The sequence below is a fragment of the Schistocerca americana genome, chromosome 4 (assembly GCF_021461395.2).
Source record: "Schistocerca americana isolate TAMUIC-IGC-003095 chromosome 4, iqSchAmer2.1, whole genome shotgun sequence".
Classification (NCBI taxonomy): Eukaryota; Metazoa; Arthropoda; class Insecta; order Orthoptera; family Acrididae; genus Schistocerca; species Schistocerca americana.
The window spans coordinates 601,104,253-601,123,282 of record NC_060122.1 but is presented as its reverse complement, the minus strand read 5'-3'; the positions used below and the strand labels follow the sequence as shown (position 1 = coordinate 601,123,282).

General features: G+C 45.1%; 1 protein-coding gene across 1 annotated transcript in view; it reads left to right on the top strand.

Annotated features, from left to right (window-relative positions):
• LOC124613644 (beta-3 adrenergic receptor-like) overlaps positions 1-19,030 on the top strand; it is a 130,816-nt gene that overhangs the window by 97,839 nt on the left and 13,947 nt on the right. Inside the window, exon 4 of the mRNA XM_047142360.1 lies at positions 3,553-3,760. Within this exon, the coding sequence (XP_046998316.1) occupies positions 3,553-3,760 (208 nt within the window). The remainder of the gene's footprint in view (positions 1-3,552; positions 3,761-19,030) is intronic.

Here is a 19,030-nt window from a genome sequence, read left to right as displayed (position 1 = left end):
AGATGAAACATGCTCACATGTCGCTGCTCGTGTAACAAACCCATATTTAACGTTCGTTTTCTCTAGAATATAACAGCGATAGGTGCCGGGTTGGAGTCCTGGGAAGGAAAACATTAATGTTTCAGTTAAAACATCTAGCTACTGTCGAAAAAATCGGATATGTCACAGTTGATTGTGCTTCGATAACAATCCGATTAGGTTCTGGGTTCCCCTATCTAACACAAAGCTTTACCTCACGGCATTTCAAGTAAGTTACTTGTGAATAAGCAATATTTAACATCTCTCGTAGTTCGTTAACAGGGACAATAGATGCTGGGTAGGAATTCGCGTACGTTAAAAATGTTTACATTATGTAACTTAAAGTTGATATTTGCTAACATACTGTCTGAAATCGAGGCATATCACTCTCTCTAAGTCTAGTTAGGAATGACTGTTAGTTTCCGTCAGTCACGAAATCTTTGCTTAGTCTGCATGACCTGGGTTTTAATCCATATGCAAAACGAGACGCTTCGTCGTGTCTTTTGAAGTTCATACATATTCTCAACTAGCTGCTCGTGAATAACTTAAATTATTAATGTCATTTTGTGTTAAATAATAAGTACGGTATGTTACTTCCAAGAGTAAATCTTGAATACGACGAACTTACTATGTGCATTACCTATCTGACGTAATAATGAGAGTGGTAACATTTCAGGTATGTCATTTATTGTAATAAATGTGAGCTTACAAGCCTGAAGGACAGTCTTATCTGTGATAATGTGTTCCCTGATTTTTCTAGTATCATGGTATAACTTTACATCTTGAGTTATTGCGATGCAGAGCAGTGTTTTCTAGTGGAAACTTGTCGGAACCATTTTCAATAGTCAAACGACTGTACCAAGGAGCCATTAGAGGACCAGCTAGACAGCTGCTCTATGCTGGTTGCATGCGAATCAGGCGCAATGCAATTCAGGTCGTTCGGATACTTTTGAACACGACTGTACAATGCACACAACGTTTATACAACCATGTGAATATGAAACTGCGAGAAAACTACTTCTTTGGGATATTATTCAACTCATGCGTCACATTCACACCTTCTTAGGTCTCGGCGAGGGATCAGAAGCCTATTCTGCGCTTTGTCGTTTCGTGGTAGGTTAGTATTGATAAGGCTAAGCCACGTCTGTGATGATCCTTTTTTTTTCAGAAAATAACTGTCTACTATTTTATTTCAGTCAAGTCGCGGCTGGCGTCCAAGCGTCGTAGTTTTTTGCTCGGGAGTCAAGAAGTGCATGACATATTTCTCTCTTCTTCAAAATACTCTGGAAAATGTCGAACACTTGGCGTAGAGATATCGCTCCACTGCGGTTAGTGACTCAACAGCGCTGAAACACTACGCATGACCACTTGACCACTGCTTAACACTGCCTCGCCACAACTGACTGGTCGAGTGCACATCTGATGTTTGCGGTTGCTAGTCCAGGCTGCCACCGTAGCTACTGCCCTGCTGTCGCTTACAAACTGGAAATGACCAGTGTCGGAAGCTATTGCAGTGAAGTTGTATGCTAGTAAGCCCTCTTCTGGTACTTTACTGGTCTCTTGTGTCGAGCACAACATGGTACTTGTTTCCAGCCAAGCTCAAACTGATCTCTCCATTTCACTCCTAGCCCGTTCAAAAGGAAATACACTACTGGCCATTAAAATTTCTACACCAAGAAGAAATGCAGATGATCAACGGGTATTCATTGGACAAATATATTATACTAGAACTGACATGGGATTACATTTTCACGCTATTTGGGTGCATAGATCCTGAGAAATCAGTACCCAGAACTTCCACCTCTGGCCATAATAACGCCCTTGATACGCATGGGCATTGAGTCAAGAGAGCTTGGATGTCGTGAATAGGTACAGCTGCCCATGCAGCTTCAACACGATATCACACTTCATCAAGAGTAGTGACTGGCGTATTGGGACGAGCCACTTGGTCGGCCACCATTCACCAGACGTTTGCATTCGGTGAGAGATCTGGAGAATGTGCTGGCCAGGGCAGCAGTCGAAATTTTCTGTATCCAGAAAGGCCCGTATAAGACCTGCAACATGCGGTCGTGCATTATCCTGCTGAAATGTAGGGTTTCGCAGGGATCGAATGAAGGGTAGAGCCACCGGTCGTAACACATCTGAAATGTGACGTCCACTGCTCAAAGTGCCGTCAGTGCGAACAAGAGGTGACCGAGACGTGTAACCAATGGCGCCAATGGCACCCCATACCATCACGCGGGGTAATACTCCAGTATGGCGATGACGATTGCACGCTTCCAATGTGCGTTCACCGCGATGTCGTCAAACACGGATGCGACCATCATGATGCTGTAAACAGAACCTAAATTTATCCGAAAAAAATGACGTTTTGCCATTCGTGCACCCAGGTTCGTCGTTGAGTACACCATCGCAGGCGCTCCTGTCTGTGATGCAGCGTCAAGGGTAACCGCAGCCATTGTCTCCGAGCTGATAGTCCATGCTGCTCCAAGCGTCGTCGAACTGTTCTTGTAGACGGTTGTTGTCTTGCAAACGTCCCCATCTGTTGACTCAGGGATCGAGACGTTGCTGCACGATCCGTTACAGCCATGCGGATAAGATGCCTGTCATCTCGACTGCTAGTGATACGAGGCCATTGGGGTCCAGCACGGCGTTTCGTATTACCCTCCTGAACCCACCGATTCCATATTCTCCTAACAGTCATTGGATCTCGACCAACGCGAGCAGCAATGTCACGATACGATAAACCGAAATCGCGATAGGCTACAATCCGACCATTATCAAAGTCCTTTATCAAAGTCCTTACACGAGGCATGACAACAACGTTTCACCAGGCAACGCCGGTCAACTGCTGTTTGTGTATGAGACATCGGTTGGAAACTTTCCTCATGTCAGCACGTTGTAGGTGTCGCCACCGGCGCCAACCTTGTGTGAATGCTCTGAAAAGTTAATCATTTGCGTATCACAGCATCTTCTTCCTGTCGGTTAAATTTCGCGTCTTTAGCACGTTATCTTCGTGGTGTATCAATTTTAATGGCCAGTTGTGTACATAGCTGTCGTGTTGCAAGACAGTGATAACGAAGTTAGTGGACAACTTTATAATGCGATCTTTATAAATAACTCATTTAGATTTGATTTCGCGGTCTTTTTGTGTGTTGTCCTAAAAGGACATCATGAGGATAATTAATGTGCGCTACAGATTATTGTGCCTTTTTTTCTTCTAACAATCCTCCGAGGGTGCTATAAAATTCTTAACTATGTATTAAAGATCATTATGAATGGCTGTTATGGCAGTAGTGCAATGACGAGTATACCAGCACGAAATGTTTATGAATATGTACGTGACAGAATCAAATGAAAGGAAACGCTTTTGATGCTAAGGGGGAAGAAAACGAAAACTATCGGAAATAAATAATATCATAGTTAGCTACAATTCACAACACAATTATGTAGCAGTACATTTCCAGATATTTTGACTGGGACTGTGAGCAACCTCAGATGTGCGTGGTTGCGGCTGAGTGCGCCTCTCCTTAGGCATCATCGCGGCGGTGGCGCACCTGCTGGCGCTGGCGGCGAACCACTACCTGGGCATCTTGCGGCCACTGCACTACCCGGCTATCATGACCCACCGCAACACGTCCGCCTGCATCGCGCTGCTGTGGCTGCTGCCGGCCGCCTTCTTCTTTGTGTACTTCTCGTCCGTCCCGGGACAGGGCTACCAGAGCCCCACCTGCAACTACGAGTAAGTCGCCAGCCGGTAGTTGCCATGCTGAAACCAGCGGCATGACTAACACATTGTTCTGCGTAGTGATGAGCACAGTGTGCTGCAGAAAGGCTAATCCGATTTTATATCCTCTACATGTCTGAAGATACAAACGCGAGGTAAATTTTAATCTATTCACTTATGTGTGCTGACCAAAAACACTATGTGATCAAAAGTATCCGGACATCTGGCTGAAAATGACTTACAAGTTCGTGGCGCCCTCCATTAGTAATGCTGGACTTCAATATGGTGTTGGCCCACCCTTAGCCTAGTGACAGCTTCCACTCTCGCGGGCATACGTTCAGTCAGGTGCTGCAAGGTTTCTTGGGGAATGGCAGCCCATTCTTCTGAGGAGAGGTATCGATGTCGGTCGGTGAGGCCTTGCACGAAGTCGGCGTTCCAAAGCATCCCAAAGGTGTTCTATAGGATTCAGGTCAAGACTATGTGTAGGCCAGTCATTACAGGATGTTATTGTCGTGTACCACTCAGCTACAGGCGTTGCAATATGAACAGATGCTTGATCGTGTTGAAAGATGCAGTCGCCATCCCCGAATTTCCCCAACATTGGGAAGCAAGATGGTGCTTAAAACATCAATGTAGGCCTATGCTGTGATATTGCCACGCAAAACAACAAGGGGTGCAAGCCCCCTCCATGAAAAACACGGCCACACCATAACACTACCGCCCCCGAATTTTACTGTTGGCACTACACACGCTGGCAGATGACGTTCACCGGGCATTCGCCATACCCACACCCCACCATCGGATAGCCACATTGTGTACCGTGATTCGTCACTCCACACAACGTTTTCCCACTGTTCAGTTGTCGAATGTTCACGCTCCTTACACCGATCGAGACGTCGTTTGACATTTACCGGCGTGATGTGTAGGTTATGAGAAGCTTTTAGACCATGAAATCCAAGTTTTCTCCCTTCCCGCCTAACTGTCAAAGTACTAGCAGTGGATCCTTTGGAACTCCTGTGTGATGGTCTGAATAAATGTCTGCCTATTACACATTACGACCTTCTTCAACTTTCGGCGGCTTCTGTCAGTCAACAGACCAAGTCGGCCTGTACGCTTTTTTGCTGTACGTGTTTCCTCACCATCACGTCGGAAACAGTGGACCTAGGGATGTTTAGGAGTGTGGAAATTTCGCGTACGGACGTATGACACAAGTGACACCTAACTAACTGACCACGATCGAAGTCCCCGGGATCCATGGAGCACCCCATTCTGCTCTCTCACGATGTCTAATTAGTACTGAGGCCGCTCATATGGAGTACCTGGCATTAGGTGGGAGCACAATCCATCTAATATGAAACCTTTTTTTTCAGGCGGAGGGGGGGGGGGGTGTTAGGGTCCGGATACTTTTGATCACATTGTGTAACTTTGTTTTTACCAATGATACGAGAATTTGATGAAAAGTAGTGGCAACGATGTTGTAAAATTACAGATGTCTGTCAAATGGCAAGCACGCTGACTATAGCTGTAGCTGTAGTTATAGCAGTTGAAGTAGTGCAGTGTGCAGCGATGGCTGTGTCTGTGTCACTTGCAGTGTGTATTGTCTGAAAGTGCGGGAGGCCAGTAATGTTGAAGCACCCTGACGGTATGTTTAGGGAACACAAACAAAATTCGTGGATCAAGATTTAGGCGTCACGTGGTTAAAGCGCACAACAATATCGTCGGTGACAGCATGAGGCGAGTGGTGATGCAGCATTGCCATATCCTACGGTAATGACATAGAGGACAGTGTTCTGGGATGGCAGCGATGTCATTCAATATCTTCCCCGTTCGGGTGACCCCTCAATGCAGAATACGACAACTGAACTCCTTGCCTTCCCGCTGGATGTGAACTGGACTGACCGTGAGGTAGCTACAGAGGTGGGCGTGTTCCATAAAACAGTGCTACACGGTTTGCACTATATTCCTCGTTTCCGCGAAATTGCAGTGGGTTGATACAACATGCAATGACCGAGGTGCAACAGTGGCATCGTTATGCACTTGCAGAAGAATTGCTCAATCGTTACCACAGGGAGGGTGAAGTCTACCTTGGAAGAGCCGTCCTTATGGACGGAACCTGGGTTCGTTCGTACAAGCCACTATTAAAGCGGCAATCAAATGAATAGAAGCGTCCTGGTTCTCCTCGCCCACAGTACGTGCGCCATTAACCAGCCAGTTCCAAAGCGATGGTTGTTGTGGCGTACGACATCCATCGTTTAATCCCGCATCACGTTGTGCCACAGGGACAAGCGGTCACTGCAGCCTACTACAGTCCTACTACAGTAGCTTCTTGGGACATCACCTTCGTGTCGCACCTAGAAAGAAACGACGGCACTTTCTAGCACTGCATCCCAACACCCATCATGACTATTCATGATTCCACATGGCGAAACACATGCAGGAGCTGCTGCGCATGTGGAGGTAGGAGATACTGGAACACCCACCGTATTCACCCTATATCGGTCCATTCGATTATAACCCGTTCGCCAAAATAAAGTAACTTCTACATGGCACACGATACAATACAAGAGAAGACATCATCCAGCCAAAGGGCTGTCCATGAGAGACATGGACAGAGATGAGCGCGCTGTGTACAATGCCTTCAATCACTGTGGGGCAAGGTGATAGAGATCTGGAGCGAATATATTGAGGGCATGCAATACGGTGAATATCTCTCAATAGAGTCTGGTATGAATTAAAACACTGTTGTCACTACGTTTTATCCAACCCACATTCGCAACAGCTTGTTCGATGAAGAATTCGGACCTAAGCACCGAAAAATGGTACAGGTCCATGCAACACACGATAAACGATATAGAAGTAATTCTCTGAATTTTAGCACCATATCGTTGAGCACCATATCGTTGATATTGATTTGAAGCAGGATTTTGAAACACAGGAATTACCCAGAAGAAAACGACCTAGTGACACGGTTTTACAAAACATACTCCTTGTGTAACACAGCTGGCTCTTTGTTCGCACGAGATAATGCCTGCTATCGACAGCACATGTCAAATTGATATCATATTTCTATATTTGGAGAAAGCTTTTGACACCGACAGTCACAAGCGGCCTCTAATCAAACTGTATACCTCGGAAGCATCGTCGCAGTTGTGTTACCATATTCGTGGTATCCTGATAGATAGGTGACAATTCGTAGTAACTGACAGAAACTCATGAAGTAGGAAGCGATATCTGGGTTTCCTAAAGGAAATGTTATAGCTCCTCTGATGTTCCTAATCTATAAAAGCAATTCAGGATACAAACTGGACAGCCATCTTAGATTGTTTGTAGATGAGTTGTCATTTACCATCTACTGAAGATACCAGAATAATAAAAAAAAGATTTAATCTAGATATCAGCAAGATGCAAGAAGTGGTAATTGACTGTAAACAATAAAAAGTATGGTCCTGGAGAATTTTAAGTTTAGTTTCTTTTTCTATTCATAACACCGATTCTAAGCCGTGTCCTCACATGAGGATGGATGAGGGATTGCAAGCAAATAGATGAACAAAAATGTTTTTAAGAATAGAAGAAGCAGCAGGTTACCTTACGTCAGAAGCAATTGATACTGACAAACTAGCACTACCACTCTATGTTGACTGACTAACCGATGGACAAGGGTTTGATGATGGAACACATTACGTTCGAGCTATTGTACATGTTGTTGAACTATACATGTGGATGAAAATGAAAAAGACCAGTATTTAGATTTTCGACCGGATAAACAGCCTCGAAGGAAAATAGAGACTGATATTCCTGAATGCTCCAGTGTTGCACCGTCCTATAATTTGGAGCCAGTAGATGAGGCAGTAAATCGAAATTCTGAAGCACTGAAACCAAAGTTCTCATCTAACAGTTGAAGAATTTTTTGAACGTTTATTCACAAATTATGTTAATAAAATCACTTGTGAGCGAACGGTATGTTGCGCAGCGTAATATAAAACAAAACATATTAAGAAGGGCTGATTTGAAAAAATGGAAAGACAGTGCTGTGTATCTGACGGCTTGGCTGTTTCGGTCGGCATCCCAAGGCGGACCAAACGGCGGGGAAGGAAAGACGTGAGGACCAAGCAGCATGAAGACAGCGGATGACCACAGGACTATGCTTTTTTCCGAACGGGCGGTAGGAACTCGCTCCATCGACTTTGAGGGGAAGCAACAATATGGAAGCCACAAATGGACATAATGAGAAGATGGCGGTGGAGGTTCGAGTCCTCCCTCGGGCATGGGTGTGTGTGTGTTTGTCCTTAGGATAATTTAGGTTAAGTAGCGTGCAAGGTTAGGGACTGATGACCTTAGCAATGAAGTCCCATAGGATTTCACACACATTTAAACATTTTTGAATAAAAAGTATGAAGTTCTTCATATGAGTATAAAAAGTCCTTTAAATTTCGGTTTCACGCTGAATGACATAAATTTAAACGGCGTAGATTCAACTGTATACCTAGGGATTGTATTGTATTGTATTGTACGGAACTGGGAACCTGAAAACGACGGAGAGGGTTCGTCCCCGCCGTAGCCCTCAGTGGTTCACAACCCCACAACAAGCCACAGCAGTCCCGCCGCCCCACTCCGAACACAGGGTTATTGTGCGGTTCGGCCCCCAGTGGACCCCTAGGGAACGTCTCATACAGGACGAGTGTAATCCCAAATGTTTGCGTGGTATAGTATTTAAGGTGTACGCGTACGTGGAGAGAGTGCGAAGCAATCGCCGACAATGTGTAACTGAGGCGGAACAAGGGGAACCAGCCCGTATTCACCGAGGAAAATGGGAAACCGCCCTAAAAACCATCGACAGGCTGGCCGGCACACCGGACCACGACACTAATAAATACGCCGGGCGGATTCGCGCTGGGGACGGGCTTCCCGCTCGGAAAGCAGCGCGTTAGACCGCGAGACTAGCCGGGCGGGCAGGCTGACCTATGGTCGGTCGTCTTGCACATGTGTTCTGCCTTCATTAGATTCTGGGCCCAAAACCATTTGCCCCATAAACTTCTATTAGTAGGCGGTGAAATTCTGTTGGGGCCCTTTGCTTCAATGCAACGCAACACTTCGCAGTTCAATCGCCGACGATGTATCTCTAAACCCCACCACCTTGTAAATACACTCCTGTAAATTGAAATAAGAACACCGTGAATTCATTGTCCCAGGAAGGGGAAACTTTATTGACACATTCCTGGGGTCAGATACATCACATGATCACACTGACAGAACCACAGGCACATAGACACAGGCAACAGAGCATGCACAATGTCGGCACTAGTACAGTGTATATCCACCTTTCGCAGCAATGCAGGCTGCTATTCTCCCATGGAGACGATCGTAGAGATGCTGGATGTAGTCCTGTGGAACGGCTTGCCATGCCATTTCCACCTGGCGCCTCAGTTGGACCAGCGTTCGTGCTGGACGTGCAGACCGCGTGAGACGACGCTTCATCCAGTCCCAAACATGCTCAATGGGGGACAGATCCGGAGATCTTGCTGGCCAGGGTAGTTGATTTACACCTTCTAGAGCACGTTGGGTGGCACGGGATACATGCGGACGTGCATTGTCCTGTTGGGACAGCAAGTTCCCTTGCCAGTCTAGGAATGGTAGAACGATGGGTTCGATGACGGTTTGGATGTACCGTGCACTATTCAGTGTCCCCTCGACGATCACCAGTGGTGTACGGCCAGTGTAGGAGATCGCTCCCCACACCATGATGCCTGGTGTTGGCCCTGTGTGCCTCGGTCGTATGCAGTCCTGATTGTGGCGCTCACCTGCACGGCGCCAAACACGCATACGACCATCCTTGGCACCAAGGCAGAAGCGACTCTCATCGCTGAAGACGACACGTCTCCATTCGTCCCTCCATTCACGCCTGTCGCGACACCACTGGAGGCGGGCTGCACGATGTTGGGGCGTGAGCGGAAGACGGCCTAACGGCGTGCGGGACCGTAGCCCAGCTTCATGGAGACGGTTGCGAATGGTCCTCGCCGATACCCCAGGAGCAACAGTGTCCCTAATGTGCTGGGAAGTGACGGTGCGGTCCCCTACGGCACTGCGTAGGATCCTACGGTCTTGGCGTGCATCCGTGCGTCGCTGCGGTCCGGTCCCAGGTCGACGGGCACGTGCACCTTCCACCGACCACTGGCGACAACATCGATGTACTGTGGAGACCTCACGCCCCACGTGTTGAGCAATTCGGCGGTACGTCCACCCGGCCTCCCGCATATCCACTATACGCCCTCGCTCAAAGTCTGTCAACTGCACATACGGTTCACGTCCACGCTGTCGCGGCATGCTACCAGTGTTAAAGACTGCGATGGAGCTCCGTATGCCACGGCAAACTGGCTGACACTGACGGCGGCGGTGCACAAATGCTGCGCAGCTAGCGCCATTCGACGGCCAACACCGCGGTTCCTGGTGTGTCCGCTGTGCCGTGCGTGTAATCATTGCTTGTACAGCCCTCTCGCAGTGTTCGGAGCAAGTATGGTGGGTCTGACACACCGGTGTCAATGTGTTCTTTTTTCCATTTCCAGGAGTGTATATTTCGAAGCGCAAATGTACAACTAGCTCTATCTACCGCAATGATTAGAAGCTTGGATTGTCTCATTTGCCTCGTACAATGAGAGCTCTTCTTACCTTACTTGTTGAACGAATCTCGTAACAAAGAAAGAGATGGTAATTCCGGTTTTCCGTTGATGAAAATCTTATTTTCCATTTACAAATTATTGTAATGAAGCTGAAAGTCGTCTCAAAAAGATTCAAACGTATATCTTTTCTATGAATGAAGACTGAAACATGAGGTGAAAATTACTTACTCTTAGGACAATTAAGCTTTTGAACTTGTGTTACCTCTTTGCATTTACGTTCAAGAACAAGTTCTAATTTACTTTTCACAAAATTTGCCTCTGCCCTCCATCGGGAAAATGATAACCTTCCAGACGATAGTAAAATTCATTGCGTACTTACGCTAGTACGTCTCGTCTTCCTGCAATAATTGAAGTCGCTTTTGCCGCGGTGCAGTTCACCCAGCTTTGAGCTGTAAGACATAAAGCGCCGTAATCTGTACAGCGATGTCACGGCACAGCTGTAACTGCATTCCACGGAAACGTAAAACCCCTTTTGTTGCTGTGTTATAGCCCTATTGACTAGATGCACATTGGGTAATAACTAACAAGGGCGAGACCACGACGTTCGGAACATACTTTTACTTCACATTTTGAATGCTTTTATTAGTCCATTAGGACTACATAATGTGCAAGTAGTAAGGCGATTTCGACAAAATCGCAAAAGAAGTTTTATGCGTCGATGAAGTACCGGCGCGTTGCGCCCTCTCAGCACGGGATGGCATGATCTACATCTATATCTACATCTACATTTATACTCCGCAAGTGACCCAACGGTGTGTGGCGGAGGGCACTTTACGTGCCACTGCCATTATCTCCCTTTCCTGTTCCAGTCGCGTATGGTTCGCGGGAAGAACGACTGCCGGAAAGCCTCCGTGCGCGCTCGGATCTCTCTAATTTTACATTCGTGATCTCCTCGGGGGGTACAAGGAGGGGGAAGCAATATATTCGATAACTCATCCAAAACGCACCCTCTCGAAACCTGGACGGCAAGCTACACCGCGATGCAGAGCGCCTCTCTTGAAGAGTCTGCCACTTGAGTTTGCTAAACATCTCCGTAACGCTATCACGTTTACTAAATAACCCTGGTACGGATCCCACACTGATGAGAAATACTCAAGTATAGGCCGAACGAGTGTTTTGTAAGCCACCTCCTTTGTTGATGGACTACATTTTCTAAGGACTCTCCCAATTAATCTCAACCTGGCACCCGCCTTACCAACAATTAATTTTATATGATCATTCCACTTCAAATCGTTCCGTGCGCATACTCCCAGATATTTTACAGAAGTAACTGCTACCAGTGTTTGTTCCGCTATCATATAATCATACAATAAAGGATCGTTCTTCCTACGTATTCGCAATAAATTACATTTGTCTATGTTAAGGGTCAGTTGCCACTCCCTGCACCAAGTGCCTATCCGCTGCAGATATTCCTGCATTTCGCTGCAATATTCTAATGTTGCAACTTCTCTGTATACTACAGCATCATCCGTGAAAAGCCGCATGGAACTTCCGACACTATCTAGTAGGTCATTTGGCTAGCGTTCTAGCTCCGTAATCTGTGAATCACTGGATCGAGTCCCGCTCATTATTTTTTTTCTAGTTTATGTACTTTTTTTCAAACTATGGTCGTAGTTTCATATACTGTATATTAGATTTGAAACATAATATAATGGAAAGTCATCACCTGTATTTACTTGTATTTATTTCATGAACGTTTATTGAACAACAAATTTTATTTGACTATTTATAATTGTCCTTATTACAGCAAATATTAGATATAACTATCGGCAAGTAAACGACCAAACGCATAATGCATTCCTGAAAATGTGCGCGTGTAGTGATTTGCGAAATCTCTTAGGCCTGACCCATCGAGGTGGCGCAGTGATTAACACACTGGACTCGCATGCGGGAGGACGACGGTTCAAACTCGCGTCCGGTCGTCGTGATTTACATTTTCCGTGATTTCCCTAAATCGTTCCATGCAACTGCCTGGATGGTTCCTTTGAAAGGGCATGGCCGACTTCCTCCCACATCCTTCCCTAATCCGATGGGACCTCGCTGTTTGGTCCCCTCCCCCCGGATAATCCACCCAACCAATCTTAGACCTGTAATCGAGACGGTACCCTGAACAGCTTTGTACTTGGACGCTTCGAACGGCAGACAGAGAGACTGGCCACATTCGACAGTTGACTTGAGTAGCGGTGAGACCTTACCAGTGTAGCAAGAACGAATAGTACGAATTTTTGGAAAATCAGAAAAATTACATTTTTATTGCAAAAACGGAGGTACTCCCAGTTATTCGACTACTGCGGATGATGAATGTCATGAAGATTCAATGCATAAAAAAGTTGGCAAGTGCCAGTTAAAAGATGCGATTGTGTACTGCCATAGTATCCTTCAAGAAGCGAAGTTATTGATACAGAATAATTAACAAAGATTTGTGCAGATCCAATGGCGACTGGAGAAGAAATTTATCTGTCTACCGTCGATATACTCATTCGAACGAAGTAGATCAAGAAGGCCTATTCCGTGAAGATGGAAATTTTTCCACTCTAAAGGTGGACTCACTACCTTGGAGACAGAAATAAAAGTAGTGAGACTGGCAAAACAATGCCCCACTTGGAATGTACAAATTCTCAGGATAAATGGATTTCGTAGTTTGAAAACAAAGGACGATTTAAGGAGACAAGAGGAAAACATAAACACAGTAATGTCTAAAGTACATCGGATGTTCAATCGTACGTTATCTTTATATGATGGCGTACTGTAACTCACTGTGTTAGGGAACAAAGGTATTTATACCTTTATTTATCGATGTATCACTTGGGCTTTCCAAGCCTGTCGCTCATACTGGCAACCTGTGTCTGCAGGTAGAGGCATCCAGATGCAAAGCAATAACGGATAGCTTACCTGATTGCCGGCAAAGCGATTTCGCAAATCACGACAGGCATACACTTTCAGGAAAACCTTATGCGTTGGTAGTTTACTTGTGGACGGATATAATATTTGGTGCAATAATAGAAATTAGTAAACAGTTAAATAATATTGGAAATTCAGTAAACTTCCGTGCAAATATAGGCGTTTCTTTTTATTATGTTATTTTCAGAACGTAAAATATGTGAAATAACGTGATCAGCGCTACAAAATATAAATTAAGAAAGAAAGAAAAAAGAGCCGGACTTCCTCCAGCGATCCAACGATTACGCGCAAAATTTCTTCTGCAGTATTCCAGAAATGCCTAAGTAGTGCGCTTTACTACTAACACACTGTGTTGACCTAATGGACTAATAAAAGTGTTCGTAGTTCAATGGAAATACATGATCCGAATACTGTGGCCTCCCCTTGTAAGTGAGTGAGCGAGGCTGATAACTATATGAGGGGCAAGCAGCCACAGGAACAGGCAACTTTCAACTGATGCCCAGCTAAACATCTACATGACTACTTTGTGGCAGAGGGTTTATGCAAGCAGTTTCAGGCTGATTCTCGACTTTCCACTCTCGAATATCACGTGGAAAACTAAAGGCCTACCGCATGCAGTGCGATCTCTGATTTCTCTTACATTTCAGGTGGAATTTCAAAAAATATATTGGCATTCGGAAGAGAAATTTGTTGATTGAAATTGCCAAAAAAAAAGAAAGGCGCTTCCGTGTTTTAATGATTGCCACCCCAATTTACATGTCACATCCGCGACACTTTCTTTCGTATTTCACGATAATGAAAAACAACTTGCTATTCAATGAAGCTTCTTGATCTCCTCCGTCAATCTCATCAGGTAAGGATCCCATATCATGCAGCTCTTCTGCGGATGAGGGCGGATGAACGTAGTTTAGGCAGTGTCGTTGCTAAATATGTTGAATCTTCTAAGTGTTTGGTTCGCCCCCTCCACTAGCTTTTCTATGTGATGGTTCCAGTAGAAGTTGCTTCTAGTAATCCCTAGGTAGCCTGCCCAGTTATCCGTGCAGTCTAACGCGCTGCTTTCCGCGCAGGAAGCCCGTCACCGGCACGAGTCCACCTGGCGCATTAGTGTCGAGGTCTGGTGTGCCGGCCAGCCAGTTGATGGTTTTTAAGGTGGTTTTCCATCTGATGTTGTTGTTGTCTTCAGTCCTGAGACTGGTTTGATGCAGCTCTCCATGCTACTCTATCCTGTGCAAGCTTCTTCATCTCCCAGTACTTACTGCAACCTACATCCTTCTGAATCTGCTTAGTGTATTCATCTCTTGGTCTCCCTCTACGATTTTTACCCTCCATGCTGCCCTCCAATGCTAAATTTGTGACCCCTTGATGCCTCAGAACATGTCCTACCAACCGGTCCCTCCTTCTTGTCACGTTGCACCACAAACTCCTCTTCTCCCCAAATCTGTTCAATACCTCCTCATTATTTGTGTGATCTATCCGTCTAATCTTCAGCATTCTTCTGTAGCACCACATTTCGAAAGCTTCTATTCTCTTCTTGTCTAAACTATTTATGTCCATGTTTCACTTCCATACATGGCTACACTCCATACAAATACTTTCATGAACCACTTCCTGACACTTAAATCTATACTCGATGTTAACAAATTTTTCTTCAGAAACGCTTCCCTTGCCATTGCCATTCTACATTTTATATCCTCTCTACTTCGACCATCATCAGTTATTTTGCTCCCCAAATAGCAAAACTCCTTTACTACTTAAAGTGTCTCGTTTCCTAATCTAATTCCCTCAGCATCACCCGACTTAATTCGACTACATTCCATTATCTTCGTTTTACTTCAGTTGATGTTCATCTTATATCCTCCTTTCAAGACACTGTCCATTCCGTTCAACTGCTCTTCCAAGTCCTTTGCTGTCTCTGACAGAATTAGAATGTCATCGGTGAACCTCAACGTTTTTATTTCTTCTCCATGGACTTTAATACCGACTCCGAATTTTTCTTTTCTTTCCTTTACTGCTTGCTCAATATACAGATTGAATAACAACGGGAACAGGCTACAACCCTGTCTCACTCCCTTCCCAACCGCTGCTTCCCTTTCGTGCCCCTCGACTCTTATAACTGCCATCTGGTTTCTGTACAAATGTAAATAGCCTTTCGGTCTCTGTATTTTTCCCCTGCCATCTTTAGAATTTGAAAGACAGTATTCCAGTCAACACTGACGAAAGCTTTCTCTAAGTCCACAAATGCTAGAAATGTAGGTTTGCCTTTCCTTAACCTATTTTCTAAGATAAGTCGTAGAGTCAGTATTGCCTCACGTGTTCCAACATTTCTACGGAATCGAAACTGATCTTCTCCGAGGTCGGCTTCCACCAGTTTTGCCATTCGTCTGTAAAGAATTCGCGTTAGTATTTTGCAGCTGTGATTTAATAAACTGATAGTTCGGTAATTTTCACATCTGTCAACACCTACTTTCTTTGGGGTTGGAATTATTACATTCTTCTTGAAGTCTGAGGGTATTTCGCCTGTCTCATACATCTTGCTCACCAGATGGTAGAGTTTTGTCAGGACTGGCTCTCTCAAGGCCGTCAGTAGTTCCAATGGAATGTTGTCTACTAGCGGGTTCTTGTTTCGACTCAGGTCTTTCAGTGATCTGTCAAACTCTTCACGTAGTATCGTATCTCCCATTTCATCTTCATCTGCATCCTCTTCCATTTCCATAATATTGTCTTCAAGTACTTGTATAGACCGTCTATACACTCCTTCCACCTTTCTGCTTTCCCTTCTTTGCTTAGAACTGAGCTCTTGATATTCATACAAGTGGCTCTCTTTTCTCCAAATGTCTCTTTAATTTTCCTGTAGGCAGTATCTATCTTACCCCTAGTGAGATAAGCCTCTAAATCCTTACATTTGTCCTCTAGTCATCCCTGCTTAGCCATTTTGCACTTCCTGTCGATCTCATTTTTGAGACGTTTGTATTCCCTTTTGCCTGCTTCATTTACTGCGTTTTTATATTTTCTCCTTTCATCAATTAAATTCAATATTTCTTCTGTTACCCAAGGATTTCTACTAGCCCTCGTTTTTTTACCTACTTGATCCTCTGCTGCCTTCACTACTTCATCCCTCAGAGCTACCCATTCTTCTTATAATGTATTTCTTTCCCCCATTCCTGTCAATTGTTCCCTTATGCTCTCCCTGAAACTCTGTACAACCTCTGGTTTAGTCAGTTTATCCAGACCCCATCTCCTTAAATTCTCACCTTTTTGCAGTTTCTTCAGTTTTAATCTACAGTTCATAAACAATAGATTGTGGTCAGAGTCCACATCTGCCCCTGGAAATGTCTTACAATTTAAAACCTGGTTCCTAAATCTCTGTATTACCATTATATAATATATCTGATACCTTCTAGCATCTCCAGGATTCTTCCATGTATACAACCTTCTTTTATGTTTCTTGAACCAAGTGTTAGCTATGATTAAGTTATGCTATGTACAAAATTCTGCCAGACGGCTTCCTCTTTCATTTCTCTCCCCCAATCCATATTCACCCACTACGTTTCTTTCTCTCCCTTTTCCTACTCTCGAATTCCAGTCACCCATGACCATTAAATTTTCGTCTCCCTTCACTACCTGAATAATTTCTTTTATCTCATCACACTTTCATCAATTTCTTCATCATCTGCAGAGCTAGTTGGCATATAAACTTGTACTACTGTAGTAGGCATGGGCTTCGCCTCTATCCTGGCCACAGTAATACATTCACTATGCTGTTGGTAGTAGCTTACCCGCACTCCTATTTTTTTTATTCATTATTAACCGTACTCCTGCATTACCCCTATTTGATTTTGTATTTATAACCCTGTGTTCATGTGACCAAAAGTCTTGTTCCTCCTGCCACAGAACTTCATTAATTCCCACTATATCTGACATCAAACTATCCGTTTCCCTTTTTGAATTTTCTAGCCTAGCTGCCCGATTAAGGGATCTGACATTCCACGCTCCGATCCGTAGAACGCCAGTTTTCTTTCTCCCGATAACGACGTCCTCCTGAGTAGTCCCTGCCCAGAGATCCGAATGGGGGACTATTTTACCTACGGAATATTTTACCCAAGAGGACGCCATCATCATTTAACCATGCAGTAAAGCTACATGCCCTCGGAAAAAATAACGGCTGTAGTTTACCTTTGCTTTCAGCCGTTCGTAGTACCAGCACAGCAAGGCCGTTTTGGTTAGTGTTGCAAGGCCAGATCAGTCAATCATCCAGACTGTTGCCCCTGCAACTACTGTAAAGGCTGCTGCCCCTCTTCAGGAACCACACGTTTGTCTGGCCTCTCAACAGATACCCCTCCGTTGTGGTTGCACCTACGGTACGGCCATCTGTATCGCTGAGGCACGCAAGCCTCCCCACCAACGGCAAGGTCCATGGTTCATGGGGGTACGGGTTTTCCATCTGCCTCGGTGAATACGGGCTGATTCCCCTTGTTCCGCCTCAGTTACACATTGCCGGTGATTGCTGCACGTACGTGTACACCTTAAATACTCTACCACGCAAACATTTGGAGTTACACGCGTCTGGTATGAGACGTTCCTGGATGGAGCCACTGAGGGCCGAACCAGACAATAAGGCTGTGTTCGGAGTGGGGCGGCGTTGGGGTGGGTGGACTGCTGTGACCTGTTGTGGGGTTATGAACCATTGAGGGCTACAGCAGGATGAAGCCTCTCCCTCGTTTCTAGGTCCCCAGTTCAATACACACACACACACACACACACACACACACACACACACACACAACAGGTCAGCATAGGTTGTTCGTCTAAAATGACAACGTGTGTCATTTTGAACTTACACTAACTTACGCTAAGAACAACACACACACACTTCTCCGAGGGAGGACTCGAACCTCCGACGGGGGTAGCAGTGCGATCGGTGGCAAGGCGCCTCTGTTCAAGCGGCTACCATGCATGGCAAACGGTTGATTCAAGCCTATCGTAGAATGACGTACATTGCACAAAAACACTTCCACTAACTGTGTAATCGATATCGTACGCAACCCACTGACCTGTAGGAAGTATTTTCGCTGGGTACCGCGGCAACGCTCAAACGAAATAATACCAAATAAATGAGGTTGTCTATCTAGTACTTAAAGCGTTGTGTCGGTAGTGTGTTCCATTCTAGGAGTTCTGCTGATGCACCACAGTGGCCCACACTAATGACCTCGATTACGTGTGATCTGGTTCGGTGTTTCCGAAGGACTGCATCGGAACACCCTGCTATTAGCCCGTATATTCCTAAGATTTTTAGTTTAGAAATTATCCCGACATCCAGTTGCCTGTAGGTAAGTGGCTCCTATACTTGGATCCTCGTTTGTTTTGTACTACTTCAGACAGATTGGTTTACAGTTATACCAAATGCTTAGACCACCATGTTGACTATGTGGGAAAGTGGTATGAACCTATACTGTTGAAACATTGACACACCTGTATATTGTAATGCACAAAGAACTAGCTTGCTATACAGCGAGCTGAACCAAACCTGGATCGAATCTGCGTGGGGGTTTAACCACCGTGAGTTGGTGCATGGCCACCTGAGTGTTGTTTTTAGGCGATTTAGCAAAATATTTGGGTCACCTACAAATTCCACCTCATACAATGCACAGTGAAAATATGGTAACACAAGGTATAGAGTTAACACAGTTTACGTGATGCATACAGTTTTCCT